General features: G+C 43.2%; 1 protein-coding gene across 1 annotated transcript in view; it reads right to left on the bottom strand.

The window, feature by feature from the left end:
- The window catches only part of LOC139446734 (histone deacetylase 6-like), a 338,991-nt gene that overhangs the window by 238,556 nt on the left and 75,816 nt on the right, over nt 1-24,619 (bottom strand). Inside the window, exons 32-33 of the mRNA XM_071228036.1 lie at nt 5,770-5,837; nt 4,545-4,605 (exon numbers count right to left, since the gene is read on the bottom strand). Coding sequence (XP_071084137.1) covers nt 4,545-4,605; nt 5,770-5,837 — 129 coding nt within the window. The remainder of the gene's footprint in view (nt 1-4,544; nt 4,606-5,769; nt 5,838-24,619) is intronic.

The raw sequence follows: 24,619 nt of genomic DNA, 5'->3' as shown, positions 1-24,619 counted from the left end.
GCGGTGACCATAGGACCAGGGGAGAGGTTTGTTGGAGGTTTGGCTGTGGAACAGCTGTGTCCGTAGGATCAGGGCAGAGGTTTGTTGGAGGTTTGGCTGTGACCATTGGACCAGGGGAGCGGTTTGTTGGAGGTTTGGCTGTGGAACAGCGGTGACCATAGGACCAGGGGAGAGGTTTGTTGGAGGTTTGGCTGTGGAACAGCTGTGTCCGTAGGATCAGGGGAGAGGTTTGTTGGAGGTTTGGCTGTTACCATTGGACCAGAGGAGAGGTTTGTTGGAGGTTTGGCTGTGCAACAGATGTGACTATAGGACCAGGGGAGAGGTTTGTTGGAGGCTTGCTTGTGCAACAGATGTGACCGTAGGATCAGGGGAGAGGTTGTAACAACGCGTGTCGGTCCGACGTTGATTAATGAATAATTTGCATACTCGTATATGCAAGGGGCCGACGTATGGTTCCTGTAGGAAGTGACAACTTGGAGACGATGGCTTGCAGTATATACAATTTTACTATATACATGTAGATATAAACATACAGGGTATATACAGTCCTACTTTATACATGTTAATATATACATACAAAAGACACTATGTGCCAGGTCAGCACATGGTGGTAGTGGTTGGTGTCTAGGTGCCCCGGAGCACCCAGCCTAACCCTAGCTAGGCTAAGGGTAAGACCTTTCTCTTTTTTTTCTCTCCTCTCTGGACCAAGGCTTATATAGCCAAGGTCACCTGACATTTAGTAAGTAATAAATATAAATGTAAACAGTAAATCATCAGTGACATACTTGCACATCCTGTTCAGGATGGCAGACGGTCGATGTACACAAAAATGGGGATTAACAAATAGGATTAGCATCTAATAAATAACAGCAATTAAGTGTTTCAAGGCATATAGACGTCATGGCTCCAGGGTAATGAGCCTTTGCAATCAAATGTTCTTCAGACAATGGATGTCATAAATCAGTCGCTATGACAGTTGGTTGAAGGCTTGCTTGTGCAACAGATGTGACTGTAGGATCAGGGGAGAGGTTTGTTGGAGGTTTGGCTGTGACTATAGGACCACGGGAGAGGTTTGTTGGAGGTTTGGCTGTGACCATAGTACCACAGGAGAGGTTTGTTGGAGGTTTGGCTGTGACCATAGTACCACGGGAGAGGTTTGTTGGAGGTTTGGCTGTGACTATAGGACCAGGGGAGAGGTTTGTTGGAGGTTTGGCTGTGACCATAGTACCACGGGAGAGGTTTGTTGGAGGTTTGGCTGTGACTATAGGACCAGGGGAGAGGTTTGTTGGAGGTTTGGCTGTGACCATAGTACCACGGGAGAGGTTTGTTGGAGGTTTGGCTGTGACCATAGTACCACGGGAGAGGTTTGTTGGAGGTTTGGCTGTGACCATAGTACCATGGGAGAGTGAATAAAAAAGTGAATATTACCTGCCACCACAGCCAAATATGATAAACCTTCACACAAGTCAACATAGAGTTCTTGTACACAAACATGAGATGGGTCTTCATGTGCTTGTTCATCACAGAAATACAGAACAAATATCATGTTTCCTTTCATATCTCATTATTTCAAGTCATTTCGCTGCAAATACTTGAAGAAGCTATAAACAAATTAGAACTAAATACTATACAACTTGTAAAAGGGTTGTTAACATTTTTCGCCAATTCCACCAAAAGCTGGATCTATTTTTCCCTCCCAACTTGACAAGAAATCCTTAATCACCAGTGACAAACTCTCTACAAAACTTTTTCTCCCGTGGCGCTGTCAATATCCTTCTGTTCAGGGTGACAGATAGCTTCCTCCACATGCAGCATCAATACATTTTCTTCCTCATATTGAAAAAACTCTGACATTCATTACGTCCCCGAAATCAAACGAGCACTCACCTCAATTCCAGCAAGACATTTTTCAATATTTTCTTTTCATGTGTGTAGGCATGTCTATGTTTTACACCCGAACACTGATATGGTCAAGTCATTACAAGAAGAAACGATTTAAGGTAGGCCAGTACATCATTTCTTATATGACATTTGTGCATTGGGAAAGTCTTATTACACAGAAACACATTTGTTTTTCTTTTCATGCACATGACAGAAAATGTACGTTAAAATCTTTCCTATTATAATCCTTCATTCCGTTGACATGTCAGGAAAGTACTTTCAGCGATGTTAGTGTCATTTGAATGTTTCTTAAAATAAATCAAGATCCTTATCTCCAATACTGTTTCTTTGAAATTAATCAGAAGCTTTCATCGATAATAAAATATAATCCTGTCTGCTTTGAAGATTTATTTTCGCCAGTTAAAGATATGGCTAACATTTCTTCTTTTGTTCCAATGGCTCATCAGTTCAGCTTGAAACAAAGATGTATTGGGTATATGAACGTCTGGCACTTAATAAAGTATTTAGTCACAAATGACAACAACTGATCAAAGTGTAACCATGGTATAGGACCACTAATTAACTCACTGGGAACTCCTACGCCGACCACCACATGTGAGTGTGTCTAGACGGTTGTGTGATGAAAGAAATGTCAGACTCACAGAGACGAAAGTTGACATCAAGTGCAACCAACAACATCCAGGACAGAACAGCAACTCTCCTCAAGACGAGTGAGTGGGTATGGTTTTACACCGCTTTTAGCAATATTCCAGCAATATCACGGCGGGGGACACTAGAAATGGGCTTCACACATTGTACCCATGTTGGGAATCAAACCCGGGTCTTTGGCGTGACAAGCGAACGCTTTAACCATTAGGCTAGCCGACCGCCCCTCTCCTCAAGACGAACTTAGATCATAACAATATATACCGGAATGGACGTCTTCTCAAGTAACACAAACAGGTAGTACCAGAAGGCATGTACCAGGTATTAAATATGTTCAACATACACAAAAGAGAATCCATCTGTCATTCATTGGGCTGAATTAAAAGGCAGTTTATTCATAATTTTACATTAAAATATAAATACATCAGCATATTGTTTAGATAAACAATGTATTGTCAGTTTCGACTATCCATATTGACACAGCAAAATAATTAAGTAATAAAAAATATTAAAATGATAAAATCTGGACAATGCACACACGCAGACATCTGTTTAGTCATCTGTTACATGGGACCACTTCAATGTGAGTGAGTGAGTGAGTGTGGTTTTATGCCGCTTTTAGCAATATTCCAGCAATATCACGGCAGAAAATGGGCTTCACACATTGTACCCATGTCGGGAATCAAACCCGGGTCTTCGGCGTGACGAGCGAACGCTTTAACCACTAGGCTACCCGACTGCCTGACGGATATATTGACTCAGTTGGGTTAACACTAGGGGTCAAACGATACAGCAGGGTCACGACTGGAAATGTATCACAATACCGAGGTCTCAATACCCTCTCCTCAAGACGAACTTAGATCATAACAATATATACCGGAATGGACGTCTTCTCAAGTAACACAAACAGGCAGTACCAGAAGGTATGTACCAGGTATTAAATATGTTCAACATACACAAAAGAGTATCCATCTGTCATTCATTGGGCTGAATTAAAAGGCAGTTTATTCATAATTTTACATTAAAATATAAATACATCAGCATATTGTTTAGATAAACAATGTATTGTCAGTTTCGACTATCCATATTGATAGAGCAAAATAATTAAGTAATAAAAAATAATAAAATGATAAAATCTGGACAATGCACACACACAGACATCTGTTTAGTCATCTGTTACATGGGACCACTTCTATGCTGCGTGAGTGTGTGATTTTTATGCCGCTTTTAGCAATATTCCAGCAATATCACGGCAGGGGACACCAGAAATGGGCTTCACACATTGTACCCATGTCGGGAATTGAACCCGGGTATTCGGCGTGACGAGCGAACCGACCGCCCCCCTTCTATGCTGAAACTCCTATCGATGAAATCTACCAGGGTACTGAGACATCAGGTTAGACTCAAACTGATCATCAAATAACAACATCCAAATGTTATTCTGAAAGGCAAATAATGATCGTCAAATCTAAAACTTAAATCTAAATGGGTTGCTTAAAGGTTTCTGAAAAAGAGCAAGTACATTTTCATTCCAAAATAACCTCTTTCAAAATTGCTCCAGAGAAATCTGACTTTAAAATCAGAGCACACAAAGTTGTTAGCTCATCACGTATCGGGATCAATGGATTCCCCTCCAAGCACATACAATGTCAAAGTTCTTTGACAGGAAACTCATCAAAATTAACAACTGCTCCAAGTGTCAATTTGCCAAAACCACTGTCTGTCGTTCAAGTCTATTTCCCTGTAATCATGGCATACAAAACAGGCATCTGTGCTATTGTGGAACAAACAGACGGAAATCTACATAATAAGTATAAATTTCATCCGGATTGGAACCATCGATGCAACATCCGAGGATGTGAAAATCAGGAGGCTCTCACAGAGCCTGACATGGAGACTTCCCGGCCGTGTGTCTGGCGTTTGATCTCTGACAAGCCTGGAAATGAACCATATGTCTCGCCAATGTCGCCACTAGAATCAATTTCATTGCAACTTACCCCGATCCTTGCTTCATTTTTTCTTCCATGTCCATGACTTGGGCTATTGTGGGGATCTTCACTGAAATATAGGTCTGGCATCAGACATGCAGTACACATTGTCTGTCGATTAATTGATGCAAACTGTTTCAGTAAAAATAAATGTTGCTGATGAGAGACTTTTTTCATTGTTCAAAGTTCATAGTTTGGAGTTAATCTTATTTTCTTAGATGGGCACGGCAGAAGACATTGGTCATTAAGTTTTAGTCACATTTGGATCCATTGAAACATCTTACTAGCAGACAATCATCATCTGATGTAATTCTAGGATATTAATTATGAGTGAGTTTGGCGTAACGTGACGTCAATCATTCTTTCAGCCCTATCTCAGCTGGGACATCAAGAATGTACACAAATTGTTACCATGTGAGGACTCGAACCCAGGTTGGCATGATGAGCTTTACCCACTGGGCCACTCTGACCACCCCCATCACATGTTAGGCATTACCTTCTATTCAATAAAACATGCACTGCTTACAAAGTGGACTATAAGTTGTAGCAGTATCCCAAGGGCTACACTGGGTTTTTTGCTTCCTACATAAAAGTTCTCTACCATGGATGTATGATTTTGTTTGTTTGTTGTTTAACGCCGCACTCAGCAATATTCCAGCTATATGACCGCGCTCTGTAAATAATCGAGTCTGGACCAGATAACCCAGTGATTGATATCATGAGCATCGATCCATGCAGTTAGGATCGATGACATGCATCAACAAAGTCAGCGAGCCTGACCACCCGATCCCGAAAGTTGCCTCTTACGACAAGCATATTCGCTTTTTATGGCAAACATGGGTTGTTGAAGACCTTTTCTACAACGGATCTTCACGGGTCTGTCATCAAATATTTCTTACTGCCATGTTTTATCTGTTACAAAATTCAAACAAATTCAAAATTGATAGAAAACAGGTGTTTGTTTGAGCTGAGGTTAACTTGTGCTTTGTCACGTGACTTTCATTGTCTGAGGCTTTTAGCTTTAAAGGATGTAAGGGATTTTTTCTCCCGCTTAGAAATCCTCGTGTAGGCTGTTTCCTTCATGGCGGGGTATAAGGAATATATTTGCCCACTCAGAAATGTATGTCCCTTCCATGCAAATCATTGTAATGCAATTCATTGTGGTAAAATCTCCTGTGGAAGCCACTTTGGGATGATAATTGTCAGCCCTGACTGAAGTGGGGCGGAACAGTACCTCTAAACTTGAGGCTCCTCCAGTACTGCTGATGTACATCCAGGACGTCACAGATGGTTTGGACGGCACTGTGGGAGAGAAAAACATGACATGAAGACATAGAAACTGTGACGGAGAGAGTGACAGCTGGGTTAACACTAGGGGTCAAACGATATAGCAAGGTCACTTTTGTGACGTCTGGACCAGTCAGTTCAGTGATTGACATCATGAGCATCGATCCACGGAATTGGGTTACGATGACATGTATCAAACAAGCCAGCGAGCCTGACCACCCGATCCCGTTTGTCGCCTCTTAAGACAAGCATAGTCGCCTTTTACGGCAAGCATGGGTTGCTGAAGACCTATTCTACCCCGGATCTTCAATGGTCGATGCACCATGCTATCAGAATCAAGGCACTGGTGATAGATATGCTTTGTATAGACTTTCACAATTCACAAACTGAGAGATTCCTAATCGTTCCCAAACTGGTGTTGTCTGTTAACACCGCACTCTGCAATATTCCAGCCATGTGACGGCGGTCTGTAAATAATTGGGTCTGGACCAGTTGATCAAGTCATTGACTTCATAAGTAGCAATCAATGCAGTTTGGATACAATGATATGCATCAACCAAGTCAGCGAGCTTTATCACCCTATCCTGTTAGTCGCATTACGACAAGCATGGGTTGGTAATTCTAACTCTTCATGGCGACAAGCATTGGTTACTGAAGACCAATTCTAACTCTGATCTTCACAAGATTAACTATCTGGCACAGACTATGGAGACACAGGATCTTTATCTGTTGAACACTATGGGAACACATGTAATTTGCCAAGTAGGATCTTGAATTTAAATCAAATTCTTTGATATACAAACAAAGTTTTGGAAGTGTCAGATCTACTGTGACATCACACAAGGACACTGGTCTACATAGCTGTGGTCTGTGGAGGTTTGTTTGTTTGTTTGTTTGTTTGTTTTGTTGTTTAACGTCACACTCAGCAATATTCCAGCTATATGACGGCGGTCTGTATATAATCGAGTCTGAACCAGACAATCCAGTGATTGACATCATGAGCATCAATCCATATGCAATTGGGATACGATGACATGTATCAAACATTTAAGCCAGCAAGTCTGGCCACCCGATCCCGTTAGTCGCCTCTTACGACAAACATAGTGGCCTTTTACGGCAAGCATGGGTTGCTGATGACCTATTCTACATGAATCTTCATGGGCCGGTCTGTGGAGGTGATGTTACAGACCATGTTTGAATCATATATTCCATCTCCAGTCCAGTGAGCCATTATCCACAAAGCGATCACAACTCCCTTATTTTAACATGACCTTAAGAGTGAGTGAGTGAGTATGGTTTTACGCCGCTTTTAGCAATATTCCAGCAATATCATGGCAGGGTACACCAGAAATGGACTTCATACATTGTACCCATGTCAGGAATTGAACCCAAGTCTTTAACCACTAGGCTACCCGACCGCCCCTTTGAGCTTAAGATGATTGTAGCACTAAAATACTTTGTGGAACGAAGTCCAGGGCTATTGTCTGTGCTTGTGTAATTAAATACAGAGGTCATCAACTGCCATATTCATTCATGCAATAAAATCTTTGAGCAAGCAGACAAGCACACCTGTTTCAAACTATTGTAAATCTTGAAATTAATGCGAGCTTGACTTAAATGTAAAAAATGTGAGTGGTCTTCGCTCTCATTGATTAACATCGCATTCATATCTCAAAATGTCTATCACATCACTACAGCCTCACTTCCCATTTTGGATAGCAGAAATACCAACTTGGACCTAATATTAAACAACTATATATATTCCATGTCACTGTTTATTGAGCAGCACTTGTAACAAGTATATAAATTTTGTCATTCAAACACTAGAAATTACATAATGGACATGCTGTGAGTTGACACTGCTGGGGTCAAGAGTTCTACCCACTCGTGTCAAACTATGCATCACTGATTACTCCAGCGAGTCCAGACAGACGCCACCCACGCAGCAGTGTTTTTCTTCTTTGCAACTGCGTCAGCTACTGGTTCAATTATTTTATTTCACTGAACTTCCTCAATGCCCGTCACCAGAATAAACACATAAATTATCTGTTGTTTTTAGGAAAACACTATGTATTGTTTTTACAGAAGTACTCAACTCAGGGCATTCATATTGAGTAGCATTTTGGGCTTCAGGCCATCAGGAAACTCATTGATTTCAAGATTTACAGTATACACCTTTATAAGTGTATATTTATATAGTAAACTACGGTTATAATGAACACGCTTATAACGAACTGACTAATATAACGAACTTATTTTTTAGTCCAAGCCATTTGTTGTATATATGCTGTATATATGCTTATAACGAACGGTTATAACAAACTAAAATAAGTGGTCCCTTTGAGTTCGTTATAACCGTAGTTTACTGTTTATATATTGAAGTCATAGAGAATTTTTTTAAACTTTTTTGAGAAGTAAGACGATCTAGAGTGAGTGAGTGAGTATGGTTTTACGCTGCTTTCAGAAATATTAAAAAACATCATGATTGGGGGACAACACAAATGTTCTTCACACATTGTACCCTGTGGGGAATCAAACTCTGGTCTTCGGTGTGATGAGCAGACGCTGTAACCACTAGACTACTCCACTGCAACAGAGAACTTGGATGCCCCCAGATTTTATGAACACTGTCATGCTGAATAAAGTCAATAACTAAAGACACCGCCGACCTTGTTTATTCTGGACCAAATCTGACAAATCATGATACCCTAGCCGAACATTATACAACCTCACCTAAAAAACTAGTTGAATAAAAAACCTTTACGCCCCCGAAAAGATCGCACAAACTAATTTGGGAAACAAGTCAACATCTTTCGGGACTGAGCCGGAAACATACCTGGACCCAGGTTCCCCAAGTAAAGCTGGGGGGACTCTGTTGTATACAAGCATGGCGTAACGATGAAGCTGATACTAAAGATCAAACAGCCCAACAATTCTGGTTGATACTTCCCTCTGCAATATTCCACCACATGACTCTGCAGTACAGCATTAATGACCATCACAGGATACATGAAGGTCGGTGAAGCCACCACTGACTTGACTCACAGACATTTTAATACAAACAACTTTATTTTTTCTACTTCTCCTCATGTTTCTTTTCACATTGTGATCAAATGTCACAACCGTCTCCTGATGTCTGGAGTCTTCGCTAGTCTCACGTATTGACATTAATAATACAAGACAAACAATGTTGGCATTTGATGCCAAATCTGATAATGTAATCCTGAGGTCTTTATGGGACTATAGTTCTGGATCCGGCATTGTCACGGAGACCATCTTTTGCTGTCAGGCTGCTGACTTGCTCTTGTCAGTTTTGTCAGTTCACGCTTACAAAAAGATCGCCCCTCTAGGATCTGCTGCCACTAAAACTCTAAACGACTGAAGTAAAATCTCATGTTCTCAGTGCTAGGGGTATCAATTATGTCATATTAAGCCAAACTGTTTTTCATCTTTTCAGATTTCTTAAAGAAAATGGCTAAATGTTGAGTGAAGAACATCCAAGATCAATGTTGGTGATTTTTAGGTGTCCATAGTGGCATGGTGCCCATGGTGTCCATAATGGCATGGTGTCTATGGTGTCCATAGTGGCATGGTGTCTATGGTGTCCATAATGGCATAGTGTCCATGGTGTCCATAGTGGCATAGTGTCCATGGTGTCCATAATGGCATGGTGTCTATGGTGTCCATAATGGCATAGTGTCCATGGTGTCCATAGTGGCATGGTGTCCATGGTGTCCATAGTGGCATGGTGTCTATGGTGTCCATAATGGCATGGTGTCCATAGTGGCATGGTGTCTATGGTGTCCATAATGGCATGGTGTCCATGGTGTCCATAATGGCATGGTGTCCATAGTGGCATGGTGTCCATGGTGTACATAGTGGCATGGTGTCCATGGTGGCATGATGTCCATAATGGCATGGTGTCCATGGTGTCCATAGTGGCATGGTGTCCATAGTGGCATGGTGTCCATAGTGGCATGGTGTCCATGGTGTCCATAGTGGCATGGTGTATATAGTGGCATGGTGTCCATAGTGGCATGGTGTCCATGGTGTACATAGTGACATGGTGTCCATGGTGTACATAGTGGCATGGTGTCCATGGTGTCCATAGTGGCATGGTGTCCACAGTGGCATAGTGTCCATAGTGGCATGGTGTCCATGGTGTACATAGTGGCATGGTGTCCATGGTGTCCATAGTGGCATGGTGTCCATGGTGTACATAGTGGCATGGTGTCCATGGTGTCCATATATAGTGGCATGGTGTCCACAGTGGCATAGTGTCCATAGTGGCATGGTGTCCATGGTGTACATAGTGGCATGGTGTACAGAGTGGCATGGTGTCCATGGTGTCCATAGTGGCATGGTGTCCATGGTGTCCATAGTGGCATGGTGTCGATGGTGTACATAGTGACATGGTGTCCATGGTGTACATAGTGGCATGGTGTCCATAGTGGCATGGTGTCCATGGTGTCCATAGTGGCATGGTGTACATAGTGGCATGGTGTCCATGGTGTACATAGTGACATGGTGTCCATGGTGTACATAGTGGCATGGTGTCCATGGTGTACATAGTGGCATGGTGTCCATGGTGTCCATAGTGGCATGGTGTCCATGGTGTCCATAGTGGCATGGTGTCCATGGTGTACATAGTGGCATGGTGTCCATAGTGGCATGGTGTCCATAGTGGCATGGTGTCCATGGTGTCCATAGTGGCATGGTGTCCATGGTGTACATAGTGGCATGGTGTCCATAGTGGCATGGTGTCCATAGTGGCATGGTGTCCATAGTGGCATGGTGTCCATGGTGTATATAGTGGCATGGTGTCCATAGTGGCATGGTGTCCATGGTGTCCATAGTGGCATGGTGTCCATGGTGTACATAGTGGCATGGTGTCCATAGTGGCATGGTGTCCATGGTGTACATAGTGACATGGTGTCCATGGTGTCCATAATGGCATGGTGTCCACAGTGGCATAGTGTCCATGGTGTACATAGTGACATGGTGTCCATGGTGTACATAGTGACATGGTGTCCATGGTGTCCATAATGGCATGGTGTCCATGGTGTCCATAGTGGCATGGTGTCCATAATGGCATGGTGTCCATGGTGTCCATAATGGCATGGTGTACATAGTGACATGGTGTCCATGGTGTACATAGTGGCATGGTGTCCATAGTGGCATGGTGTCCATAGTGGCATGGTGTCCATAGTGGCATGGTGTCCATGGTGTACATAGTGGCATGGTGTCCATGGCGTCTTAGTGTCAGTACCAGTACACATCAATAAAGGGTAGTGGCATGATAAAAGTGCTCATCATGATAAGTGGATGAGTGAGTGAGTGAGTGAGTGAGTGAGTGTGTCTAAGTGAGTGAGTGAGTGAGTGAGTGAGCGAATGAGTGAGTGAGTGAGTGTGTCTAAGTGAGTGAGTGAGTGAGCGAGTGAGTGAGTGAGTGTGTCTTAGTGAGTGAGTGAGTGAGTGTGTCTAAGTGAGTGAGTGAGTGAGTGTGTCTAAGTGAGTGAGTGAGTGAGTGTGCCTAAGTGAGTGGGTGAGTGAGTGAGTGAGCGAGCGAGCGAGTGAGTGAGTGTGTCTAAGTGAGTGAGTGTGTCTAAGTGAGTGAGTGAGTGAGTGAGTGAGTGAGTGAGTGAGTGAGTGAGTGCCACTTTAAGCAATATTACAGCAATATCACGGCAGGGGACACAAGAAATGGGCTTCACTCATCATGATAAAGTCTTAGGTTTGACTCCCCAAATGAAAAGACATGTGAAGTTCACTTAAAGATTCCTGAACAATGTACTGGAAGATTTTTTTAGGAAATTCTTAAGGAATAACCCTACTTTTAGAAATTTTCTAAATATTTGTAAATATGAGGTCATAGACTGATCACTGACACTTCTCTTCATATCCGACCTCCTGTCACGACCTCGTGGAACTAGAATGAGCAAATAAGTGAAAACAAGAAACTGAAACTGACAAAAAAACACTGAAAAAAGAGAGTGAAAAGTATTAAAGCTTGCCATCATGACATGGAAGCCAACCATACTTCACATTCATACTCAGGTGAGATTCAAACCCGGACCTAATGTGTGGCCGACCAATCCACTGAATTCAAATATCTAAGACAATTCATTCCAGATTGAAATTTAAGGCTTTTTCAAGGCTAAAATGCCGAATTTAAGGCCATTGCATGTGGACCTTGTCTCATCTTGGTCATTTCAGACCTTCCCGAGGCAAGGGTGTTGTCGAACTAGGCTTGAATTTCCAGGCTCAATCGTAGCGCCACCAGTGTCTATTACGAGTTACGTCTCTTCTATGTACCTCTTATTGACCAATTAGAATCCATCTCTCATATCACTTACAATGGTTTCAAACACAATGGTGGAGCCCAGTCAAGATGATCTGATCAACGATCAAGATCTATATTGTAATAGAACAGGTACATCAAATCACTTGAGCACCTTGATTAACAATATGAAAAGATTTGCAAAATATATGTCAACGCCCAGTTGACGGTACACCAATCTCATTAAAATCAGATCTCAGTTCTCGTTATCGCTAAACAAAGATCTGAGGGCATCCGATAACGGATCACGTCAGAACGACGTTTCATCCAACCAATCAGAGTGTCGCTTACCAGATCATGAAAGTGACAGTTGGAATGTGTTCTCTAATCATGCAACCTCAAAATATTTAACAGAGGGTATTCCGAACAACGGTTACAGCTTTTATGCTTATATCAATTCAATCTAGGCCATCTATAACTCATTCCAGAATGTTCTTTTTATCAGTTTTAATTTTTTTAAACAAGCATATGTCAAAATCGCAAGTTTGAAATTAGTGTCGTAAAGCTTGAAAAAGCTGCCTTCTGATTGGCTAATGTCGATTGCTTGTCAGTCATTTCATTGGTAGGTCAAAGTTCGTGAAAGGTCGTTCTGACGTGACCCATAATGGGATGTGCTCAGAACTTTGTATAGCGGTAGCGAAAACAAAGATCTGATTTTTTATGAGATTGATGGTAAGCATGCTTCACAAATCCATGTTGTTTACAAACTGGATGACTGAACTATGCATAGACTCATTGGTCCAGCCAAACTGTAACTCTGAAATTTGAGCCTAGTTTGGCAAAGGGTGGAAACTGGACTTTTATAGTCAGTTAGCTCCTTTTCCTTAGGAAGATGGTCTTTTCAGGCAGCAATCTGGAAGTGACACATTCCTGACTGTTTATTCACAAATTAGTAGGGGCACATGCTTTCACTGTCGAGTGACACTGAAGTCACAATACAGCATCCAGTCTTCTGGACAGGAACACAATTGGCCATACAGTTGGTGTCCAGATCCTGACACAGGCTGCCCCAGAAAACATGGTTTGACTGTGTCGTCAAGGAAGTCGGCTGTCTCAAGTAGTTAAGGAGCTCTTTTGTCTGCCACGGGGTATAATTGCTAGACACCAATAGGCAACTTTGTCATTTGCAGCAATGCACTGTTCAAGTCTAGTACTGTTGAGTTGGAAAGTTCTATGCTTTAATTGCAATCCTTGGGCCAATGATAAGTGGGGAATGGGTGAACATGTTTAACACTGCATTCAGCAATATTCTGAAAACGTGAAACAATCCACGCCAGCGGGATAGGCTAAGCCTCATGCAAAAATCGTGATTCTTGGGAGTGAGTGAGTGAGTGAGTGAGTGAGTGAGTGAGTGAGTGAGTTTGGGTTGGTTTGGGTGAGTGAGAAAGTGAGTGAGTGAGCGAGCGGGTGGGCAAGTGAGTGAGTGGGTTTGGGTGAGTGAGTGAGTGAGTGAGTGAGTGAGTGAGTGAGTGGGTGGGTGGGTGGGTGGGTGGGTGGGTGGGTGAGTGAGTGAGTTTGTGAGTGAGTGAGTGAGTGGGTGGGTGAGTGAGTTGGTGAGTTGGTGAGTGAGTGAGTGAGTGGGTGGGTGGGTTGGAGAGTGAGTGAGTGAGTGAGTGAGTGAGTGAGTGAGTGAGTGTTGCTTTACCTTTTTGTGAGTGAGTCAGCAATATTCCAGCTATATGACAGCAGTCCGTAAAATAATGAGTCTAGACCAGACAAACCCCTGACTGAAAGCATCCGTGACGATCCATGCCATCGGGGGCAATTGTTGACACGGAGTAACCACACCTGCACAATCATGGCTAAACTTGGCCCACGCTGGATCTCCCCCTTAAACCCTCATTTATCGGGCACACACAGACACGGAACATCAACACAGCTTAAGCGTGACGTCATCTCCGCATCATCTGATACAGGAAAGCTTCTTCTCGATCCACACACTGGTGGCTTTCCTTCCCACAAATAAACAATGTGATTTAGAAATACATCACAGATGTCTATACGAAATAAACAGCAGCCTCATCACTCTTGTCTCCACTGAGCAGGGTACACACTCTCTCCCTGAATACAAACAGCCTGCATTCTTGTATTGTCTGTCCAACTTGAATCTGAGAGACACGGGGCTAAATGTTTTGCCAGTCTGTTCTTAATGTTTGGATTTGAGGACATAAGAAAGATGAAGTTTTGTATACTTTGTCCTTTCATAATACTGTAAGGATGCCCATTTTTTCATTAATTGCTGGCTTTTTCTATATTGGACAGTATAATTAGTAGGGGATAAAAAATGGTCATGGCATGTTTTAAGATTTTAAAAAATGTAATTATTACAAGCTTTTTAAGTCACATATTTCCGACACTATTGTTTGATATCAGTTTTAAAAGATTTAGAATAACTTTAGCAAATTTAGATGCAGCTTTCATAGACTTGGGAATGAAGTAGGCAGACATAAAAACATAGTTGGAGAATTGAGAATCTGTGATTTAAATTAGATTAAAGAGCGAGTTTCGTTTTCTGATAGTTTGTCAACAAAAGATCTAAGAAGTAAATATATAGAACTGTCCTTTTATGTTCATCCTATTCAACACAAATTTATGTTGATCATGTCAACAACTGATAATTCTACTCACAAAAAACTATCAATGTTTATTTATCATGCTATGTTAATTGTGAACTGTCAAACCTATCTGCAAGCTCTCCTGCAAATAGAATTGTACTATGTGCCTGTGGCCTTCTGGAGTGGAATAAAACTGATCCTCCTACTTAGTGTCATGTGTGTCATTGTCTGTGTGTTGTGAAGGTAATCATTACATGTGGCTAAAGAAGCTAGGAAATAGTGATTGAACAACTTGAATCAAGAGGACTCGCTACAACTGACCCTAGCATAGTTTATCTGTTTGTGAGTGAGTGAGTGAGTATGGTTTTACGCCGCTTTTAGCAATATTCCAGCAATATCACGGTGGGGGACACCAGAAATGGGCTTCACACATTGTACCCCTGTCGGGAATCGAACCCGGGTCTTCAGCGTGACGAGCGAACGCTTTAACCACTAGGCTACCCGACCGCCCCTATCTGTTTGTGAGTGGAGGATGCTTTTGATAAAATCAGCAATAATTCATGTGTATCTTGGCGACATGTAAATAAATGGCATGACACATAATCAGCAAGGTCCTGACTCTAATAACGTCCAGGTCGGTGATGATGACACAGGTGGGTGATGATGACACAGGTGGGTGATGATGACACAGGTAGGTGATGATGATACAGGTCGGTGATGATAAATCAAGGATCATAATCGGAACATATTCAGAAGTCTGTACCAGCAGTTCTCCCAACATGTAATACAAGATTGTAAATGATGCTCTGAAAACACATGGCACAAATGACTGCATGTGTACTTGTTAAAACAACTTCACATGTAAGGTCCATCTCACAATTTGTCGGGATCAATATTTGACAGCCAACACCCCAAGCCCGTTGAACCAACAAACTAGTTGCCAACTCCCCTGTCGAAACTTTGATGAATACTTCATGAACTATTCAGACAAGCAACACTGCTGCAAAAACCCTGGAAATACCAGACTGTAAACCCCAAGCCAGGAAATACCAGACTATAAACCCCAAGCCAGGAAATACCAGACTGTAAACCCCAAGCCAGGAAATACCAGACTGTAAACCCCAAAGCCAGGAAATACCAGACTGTAAACCACAAGCCAGGAAATACCAGACTGTAAACCCCAAAGCCAGGAAATACCAGACTGTAAACCCCAAAGCCAGGAAATACCAGACTGTAAACCCTAAAGCCAGGAAATACCAGACTGTAAACCCCAAAGCCAGGAAATACCAGACTATAAACCCCAAGCCAGGAAATACCAGACTGTAAACCCCAAGCCAGGAAATACCAGACTGTAAACCCCAAAGCCAGGAAATACCAGACTGTAAACCACAAGCCAGGAAATACCAGACTATAAACCCCCAAGCCAGGAAATACCAGACTATAAACCCCCAAGCCAGGAAATACCAGACTATAAACCCCAAAGCCAGGAAATACCAGACTGTAGACCCCAAAGCCAGGAAATACCAGACTATAAACCCCAAAGCCAGGAAATACCAGACTGTAAACCCCAAGCCAGGAAATACCAGACTGTAAACCCCAAGCCAAGAAATACCAGACTATAAACCCCAAGCCAGGAAATACCAGACTGTAAACCCCAAGCCAGGAAATACCAGACTATAAACCCCAAGCCAGGAAATACCAGACTGTAAACCCCAAAGCCAGGAAATACCAGACAGTAAACCCCAAAGCCAGGAAATACCAGACTATAATCATCAAAGCTTAGGGCGCCATCAGCTTCATGTGAATATGTGAACAAAAACAATTATGTTTTCCAACTGAAATTGTTCTAATACCTTTCAAAATGTCCAAATAACAATGGTCACTCTGCAGGCAGTATACCTCTGACCCATCATCAGACACTGAGGTTTGTATATCATCTGTGCAATGACCTCGTGAGTTCATGTAGTGGGGCGGTTAAGGCTAAAATTGTGCACTTTGGGTTAAAAGCACCAAACTTGGCACACTTATACATTGAACCATTCCAAACATTTATGGATCCACCGCAGCAGAGCCCCCTGGTGGTAGAAAATCCAAGATGGCCACCAACATGGCTGAACTCTCTAATGGTATCAATATATACTCAATATATCATACTTATCTGATCCATTTATACATATATCCATACTAATGCATGCGGAATGAATTGCAGCAGAGCTGCATATAATTCAAATATAGTTTGCAGCACCCCCTGGTGGTAGAAAATCCAAGATGGCCGCCAGCATGGCTGAAATCTCTAATGATATCAATCTGTACTCAACATAGTTATCTGGCCAATTTATGAGAGCGAGACTTGGACTCCCAGCAGTCAGTGTGATGGTCAACTGTGCTGAAATGTGTTACTTATCATTTCAATAGGAGCAATTATTTGACCCAGGCTGATTTTTAATGTAGATGCATTGTTCAAAATTTAAAGTCATTTATTTGTTTTTGTTTGTTTATTTGTTGTTTAACGCCCCACTCAGCAATATTTCAGCTTTATGACGGCGGTCTGTAAATAATCAAGCCTATAACAGACAATCCAGTGATTGACAACATGAGCATCGATGCACACAATTTGGATATGATGACATGCATCAACCAAGTCAACGAGTCTGACCACCCGATCCTGTTAGTCGCCTCCTACAACAAGCATAGTCGCATTTACAGCAAGCATGGGTTGATGAAGACCTATTCTACCCCGGATCTTCACAGGCCGAAAGTTTAATGACAAATGCGTCAACACCTTTTGAGAAAATGGAACCATAAGCCTTTTTGTGAGGTTTTTCTGTTGTGACTGACCTTTTGACCTTATTCTGAAGACCTATTCTTACCTGGATCTTCACTGGTTAGTCAGCTTCTTGAGGTTCATCTTTCTCTACTATGTGTGTAAAATACATTTCGATGTTCAGACATCTGAGCATAACAACAGTGTGGTAATGAATCTGTTCTCAATGGCAACTTATCTTGTTTTAATAGTAATGTATCTGTTAATTACAGCATTGTTTTTTCATTTATTAGTAACTTTTTCTTGAATACACACAGTATATTCTGTTCAGTGGTTATTATGTTGAAAAATGAAACATGTCGTTAATTTAATTAATTTGATTCACGAAGATCGAGTATAATGGAGACAAGACTGAAATACAATAATTCCCATGAAATGAACACTCCATGTTGCTAGATGGCCCCAGTCTTGTTTCCGTGTGTTTGTTTGTTGGTAATCATTTCATTTTAAGTTTCTCATTAACAAAATCAAAGCCTTTAGGGAAATCTCATGACAGATTGAAGTCTTATTGTCTTCAGCATGAGGATGTAACTTGAGTCCTTCACGTAGTTTGTTATAGTCGGAAAACTTTGCTGATACACCTGGCTTCAAGATATCAAAGGTCACAACTTGCAAGTCGAGGGAAGAACAAGAATTTGCCACTTTTGTGGTTGGTTGGTTGGTTTGTCGTTTAACACCGCACTCAGCAATATTCCAGCTATATGATGGCGGTCTGTACATAATCGAGTCTGGACCAGACAATCCAGTGATTAATATCATGAGCATCGTTCCACGCAATTGAGATACGATGACATGCATCAACCAAGTCAGCTTGACCACCCGATCCTTTTAGTCCCTTTTTACGACAAGCATAGTCACCTTTTATGGCAAGCATGGGTTGCTGAAGACCTATTCTTCCCTGGAATCTTCACGGGGCGGTTGGCTTGTTGTTCAATGCCGCACTCAGCAATATTCCAGCTGTATGACGGCAATCTGTAAATAACTGAGTCTGGGCCAGACAATTCAGTTATTAATATCATGAGCATCGATCCATGCAAATTGGGATCGATGACATGCATCAACCAAGTCAGTGAGTCTGACCACCCCATCCTGTTAGTCGCCACTTACGACATCATATGTCATCTGTATTGCTACCAACTACTGAGCGAGATTTTGCTACAAGAATTAAGCTGGCTTCACATTTCATAGAGGAGACACTGTCTCTTTTCCAAATTCAGGTTACTTAAAGAATTAAGTGGGATCAGTAGGTTTCCAAAACAATACAAGCAGTCAGACTTGTACAAAATGTAAGTCAGTCAAATTTTATCTGTGTCTTTTAAAACTAAGGTCAACGTCACCGATACAAAGTGGAGTCTGAGCATGTCAGACTCCTGAATGACCTTCCCTCCATAAATGAGAATCTCACCAGAGTGTGTTTTCATATCTAATATATCAACACAAGTCGATCAAAGTTTATACCTTGTTTCGTTAATGTCAAGTAACCATGTAGAATAAAAAACACCTGTTATGTAAAAAATGCATGCTATGAACCAAAGAGTGAGTGAGTGAGTTGGGTTTAACGCCACTTTGAACAGTATTCCAGTTATATCACAGCGTGTCAGGTTAATGTGGGAGGAAAGCCCGAAGTGATGCAGGTCTCAGACGTTTACCACTTCGGTGAAACCCACAAGCACGGGTATGGTGCTGACAAACCTAGAAACATAATCGGGGTGAACCGAGATTCAAACCCACAATCATAGGTTCCTGGCGTGCCCAAGGGAGGCAACTCTGCACAAAGAATCGCGGTGCCTTAGACGACTGGTATGAACCAAAGAAGTTGCAATTATGTTTCCTTATAAATGTATATACACCCATTACTATATATAACATGTACTGTTGGCCTATGGCCTCTCAGTATTATGAATAAACCCAATATACAACGACACAAGGGTGTGATTCTATTTATCATCCGAAATAATTCGTTCAACTTTTTAGTTTGCAATCATTGATAACAAGTGTGATCATGGTCTTGAGTGTTAAGCATTGATTGACTGATTGATTGATTGATTGATTGACCCCACTTTTAACAACATTCCAGCAATATCACGGTGGGGGACACCAGAAATGGGCTTCACACACTGTACCCATGTGGGGAAGCCAACCCGGGTCTTAGGCGTGACGAGTGAATGCTTTAACCACTAGGCTACCCCTAAGTAGTCCATCCCAGTGTAATTGAGGATCCCAGAGTAATTGAGGATATATCAATTTAGAAAACTGGAGTGAGTGAGTGAGCATGGTCTTACGCTGCTTTCAGCAATACTTCAGCAATACTTCAGCAATACTTCATGAACTTCTGTGAGGAATAGAACCCGGCCTTCGGCGTGACGAGTGAATGCTTTAACCACTAGACTACCCCACCGCCCCTTTCATGCATTGTGCTGAAGCTCCATTGCACATATCTCCAAAGCGATATTGCCTGATCTCACCAAAGCGATATTGAGTCCTTGAGAAAACAACTTTCAATGACCTTGAAATATTAGGCTCGCCAATGTGAGCTTAAAGGTTACAAAATCAATTTCAAAGTTGCTGAATTAAAAATATTTCTCAAATGACAAATAACATTTCGAATAAGGTGACATTTCATCAGTGTCATGAATTACAAACCAGCAATCATAATAAAACTGTAAATTTGACTGGAATTAAAAACACGCAAATGACAAAATCCCTCAGAAATTAATCAAGTTCTCTTTTGGAAAGAACATTATTTTTCAAAGAAAATGATATAATGACTCAAAAACCAATTATTCTGCCAGAAGCCAACGACAGAATTACCATGTCTGATTGAAAGCTGATATACATGTATTTTTTGTAATATATGTTGTTTATATAAAAGCAATAAAACCCTTTCAATAATATCAAAAACACATTACAATTTGTTCGATTATCAAATTAATCAAGAGTGATTTATGATGACTTAATAAATTCTTTAAAAAAATTCAAACTGATGGTTCTTCTTTTACACTTGTGATACCTTTTTTGATGTTCATATTGTAATCATGAATACATTTTCTAAAAAACTATTGATGGAATTTGAAACCATCTGAAAGGACATGACATTTCCCCAAACTGTAATTTCAGCAATGAGAACTACCATGAAAGGTGAACCCAGACACAGGATCTGAATGAGTGAGTGAGTGAGTGAGTGAGTGAATTGGGTTATGTTTGTTTGTTGGTTAATGCTGCAATAATCAGCAATATTCCAGCTAAATAATAACAGGCAGTAGATTACCACCACTGTAGCAGACAGTCCAGTGATTGATGTTATCAGCAGCTATTGATGCTGTTGGGGTCAACCAAGTCATAGCGTGCAACCAAAGTGTAGTGTACAACCAAGTCTTAGTGTACAACCAAGTCTTAGTGTACAACCAAGTCTTAGTGTACGACCAAGTCTTAGTGTACGACCAAGGTGTAGTGTACAACCAAGTCTTAGTGTACAACCAAGTCTAAGTGTACAACCAAGTCTTAGTGTACGACCAAGGTGTAGTGTACAACCAAGTCTTAGTGTACAACCAAGTCATAGTGTACAACCAAGTCTTAGTGTACAACCAAGTCATAGTGTACAACCAAGTCTTAGTGTACAACCAAGTCTAAATGTACAACCAAGTCATAGTGTACAACCAAGTCATAGTGTACAACCAAGTCTTAGTGTACAACCAAGTCTTAGTGTACAACCAAGTCTAAATGTACAACCAAGTCTAAGTGTACAACCAAGTCTTAGTGTACAACCAAGTCATAGTGTACAACCAAGTCTTAGTGTACAACCAAGTCTTAGTGTACAACCAAGTCTAAGTGTACAACCAAGTCTTAGTGTACAACCAAGTCATAGTGTACGACCAAGTCTTAGTGTATAACCAAGTCTTAGTGTACAACCAAGTCTAAATGTACAACCAAGTCTAAGTGTACAACCAAGTCTTAGTGTACAACCAAATCAGAGTGTACAACGAAGTCGGAGCATACAATCAAGTCATAGCATACAATCATGGTGTAGTGTACAACCAAGTCTAAGTGTACAACCATGGTGAAGTGTACAACCATGGTGAAGTGTACAACCATGGTTTTAGTGTACAACCACGGTGTAGTGTACAACCATGGTGAAGTGTACAACCATGGTGAAGTGTACAACCATGGTGAAGTGTACAACCATGGTGTAGTGTACAACCATGGTGTACTGTACAACCATGGTGAAGTGTACAACCATGGTGTAATGTACAACCATGGTGTAGTGTACAACCATGGTGTAGTGTACAACCATGGTGAAGTGTACAACCATGGTGTAGTGTACAACCATGGTGAAGTGTACAACCATGGTGAAGTGTACAATCAGGGTGAAGTGTACAACCATGGTGTAGTGTACAACCATGGTTTTAGTGTACAACCATGGTTTTAGTGTACAACCATGGTGTAGTGTACATCCATGGTGTAGTGTACAACCATGGTGTAGTGTACAACCATGGTGTAGTGTACAACCATGGTGAAGTGTACAACCATGGTGAAGTGTACAACCATGGTGTAGAGTACAACCATGGTGAAGTGTACAACCATGGTGAAGTGTACAACCATGGTGTAGTGTACAATCATGGTGAAGTGTACAACCATGGTGAAGTGTACAACCATGGTGAAGTGTACAACCATGGTGTAGTGTAAAACCATGGTGAAGTGTACAACCATGGTGTAGTGTACAACCATGGTGAAGTGTACAACCATGGTGAAGTGTACAACCATGGTGAAGTGTACAACCATGGTGAAGTGTACAACTATGGTGTAGTGTACAACCATGGTGAAGTGTACAACCATGGTGAAGTGTACAACCATGGTGAAGTGTACAATCATGGTGAAGTGTACAATCATGGTGAAGTGTAAAACCATGGTGAAGTGTACAACCATAGTGAACTGTAAAACCATGGTGTAGTGTACAACCATGGTGTAGTGTATAACCAAGTCGGTGTCATTGTTTCAATCCCCTCATACCAAACGACATTAACAGTTGGTACTTGTTGGTACTTGTTGTTACCCTGCCTGGCGCTCGGCATTAAGAGGATAAAGCATTGACTGGTCCCTCAGAGTCAGTATACTGTTTTTGAGTGGGGTATTCATATTAAACTAGGGCATGGCATCTCTGTGGGCTAGCACTTTAAACTCAGCATTAGTGGAGACTAGTAGAAGCAGCCACAGCGCAACCACAGCCACAGCCACAGCCGCAACCACAGCCACAGCCACAGCGCAACCACAGCCAAAGCCACAGCCACAGCCACAGCGCAACCACAGCCACAACGACAACCACAGCCACAACCACAACCACAGCCACAGCCACAGCCACAGCGCAACCACAGCCACAACCACAGCCACAGCCACAGCCACAACCACAGCCACAGCCGCAACCACAGCCACAGCCACAGCCACAGCCACAGCGCAACCACAGCCACAGCCACAGCCACAACCACAGCGCAACCACAGCCACAACCACAGCCACAGCCACAGCGCAACCACAGCCACAGCCACAGCCACAACCACAGCCACAGCCACAGCCACAGCGCAACCACAGCCACAGCCACAACCACAGCCACAGCCACAACCACAGCCACAGCCACAACCACAGCCACAGCCACAACCACAGCCACAGCCACAGCCACAGCCGCAACCACAGCCACAACCACAGCCACAGCCACAACCACAGCCACAGCCACAGCCGCAACCACAGCCACAGCCACAGCCACAGCCACAGCCGCAACCACAGCCACAGCCACAGCACAACCACAGCCACAGCCACAACCACAGCCACAGCCAAAACCACAGCCACAGCCACAGCCACAACCACAGCCACAACCACAGCCACAGCCACAACCACAACCACAGCCACAGCCACAGCCACAGCCACAACCACAGCCACAGCCACAACCACAGCCACAACCACAACCACAGCCGCAACCACAGCCACAGCCACAACCACAGCCACAGCCCCAACCACAACCACAGCCGCAACCGCAGCCACAGCCACAGCCACAACCACAGCCACAGCCACAACCACAGCCACAGCCACAACCACAACCACAACCACAGCCGCAACCACAGCCACAGCCACAGCCACAGCCACAGCCACAGCGCAACCACAGCCACAGCCACAGCCACAGCGCAACCACAGCCACAGCCACAACCACAGCCACAGCCACAGCGCAACCACAGCCACAGCGCAACCACAGCCACAGCCACAACCACAGCCACAGCCACAACCACAGCCACAACCACAACCACAGCCACAACCACAGCCACAGCGCAACCACAGCCACAGCCACAACCACAGCCACAGCCACAGCCACAACCACAGCCACAGCGCAACCACAGCCACAGCCACAACCACAGCCACAGCCACAGCCACAGCGCAACCACAGCCACAGCCACAACCACAGCCACAGCCACAACCACAGCCACAACCACAACCACAGCCACAGCCACAGCCACAGCGCAACCACAGCCACAGCCACAGCCACAACCACAGCCACAGCCACAGCCACAGCGCAACCACAGCCACAGCCACAACCACAGCCACAGCCACAACCACAGCCACAACCACAGCCACAGCCACAACCACAGCCGCAACCACAGCCACAACCACAGCCACAGCCACAGCCACAACCACAGCCACAGCCACAGCCGCAACCACAGCCACAGCCACAGCCGCAACCACAGCCACAGCCACAGCGCAACCACAGCCACAGCCACAACCACAGCCACAGCCAAAACCACAGCCACAGCCACAACCACAGCCACAACCACAACCACAGCCACAGCCACAGCCACAGCCACAGCCACAACCACAGCCACAGCCACAACCACAGCCACAACCACAACCACAGCCGCAACCACAGCCACAGCCACAGCCACAGCCACAGCCACAGCGCAACCACAGCCACAGCCACAACCACAGCCACAACCACAACCACAACCACAGCCGCAACCGCAGCCACAGCCACAGCCACAGCCACAGCCACAACCACAGCCACAACCACAGCCACAGCCACAACCACAGCCACAACCACAGCCG

Source organism: Haliotis cracherodii, unplaced genomic scaffold (genome assembly GCF_022045235.1).
Source record: "Haliotis cracherodii isolate W230 unplaced genomic scaffold, xgHalCrac1.p SCAF_6, whole genome shotgun sequence".
Taxonomy (NCBI): domain Eukaryota; kingdom Metazoa; phylum Mollusca; class Gastropoda; order Lepetellida; family Haliotidae; genus Haliotis; species Haliotis cracherodii.
Note: the sequence above shows the minus strand (reverse complement) of the source record. Positions and strands in the feature narration are given on the sequence as shown.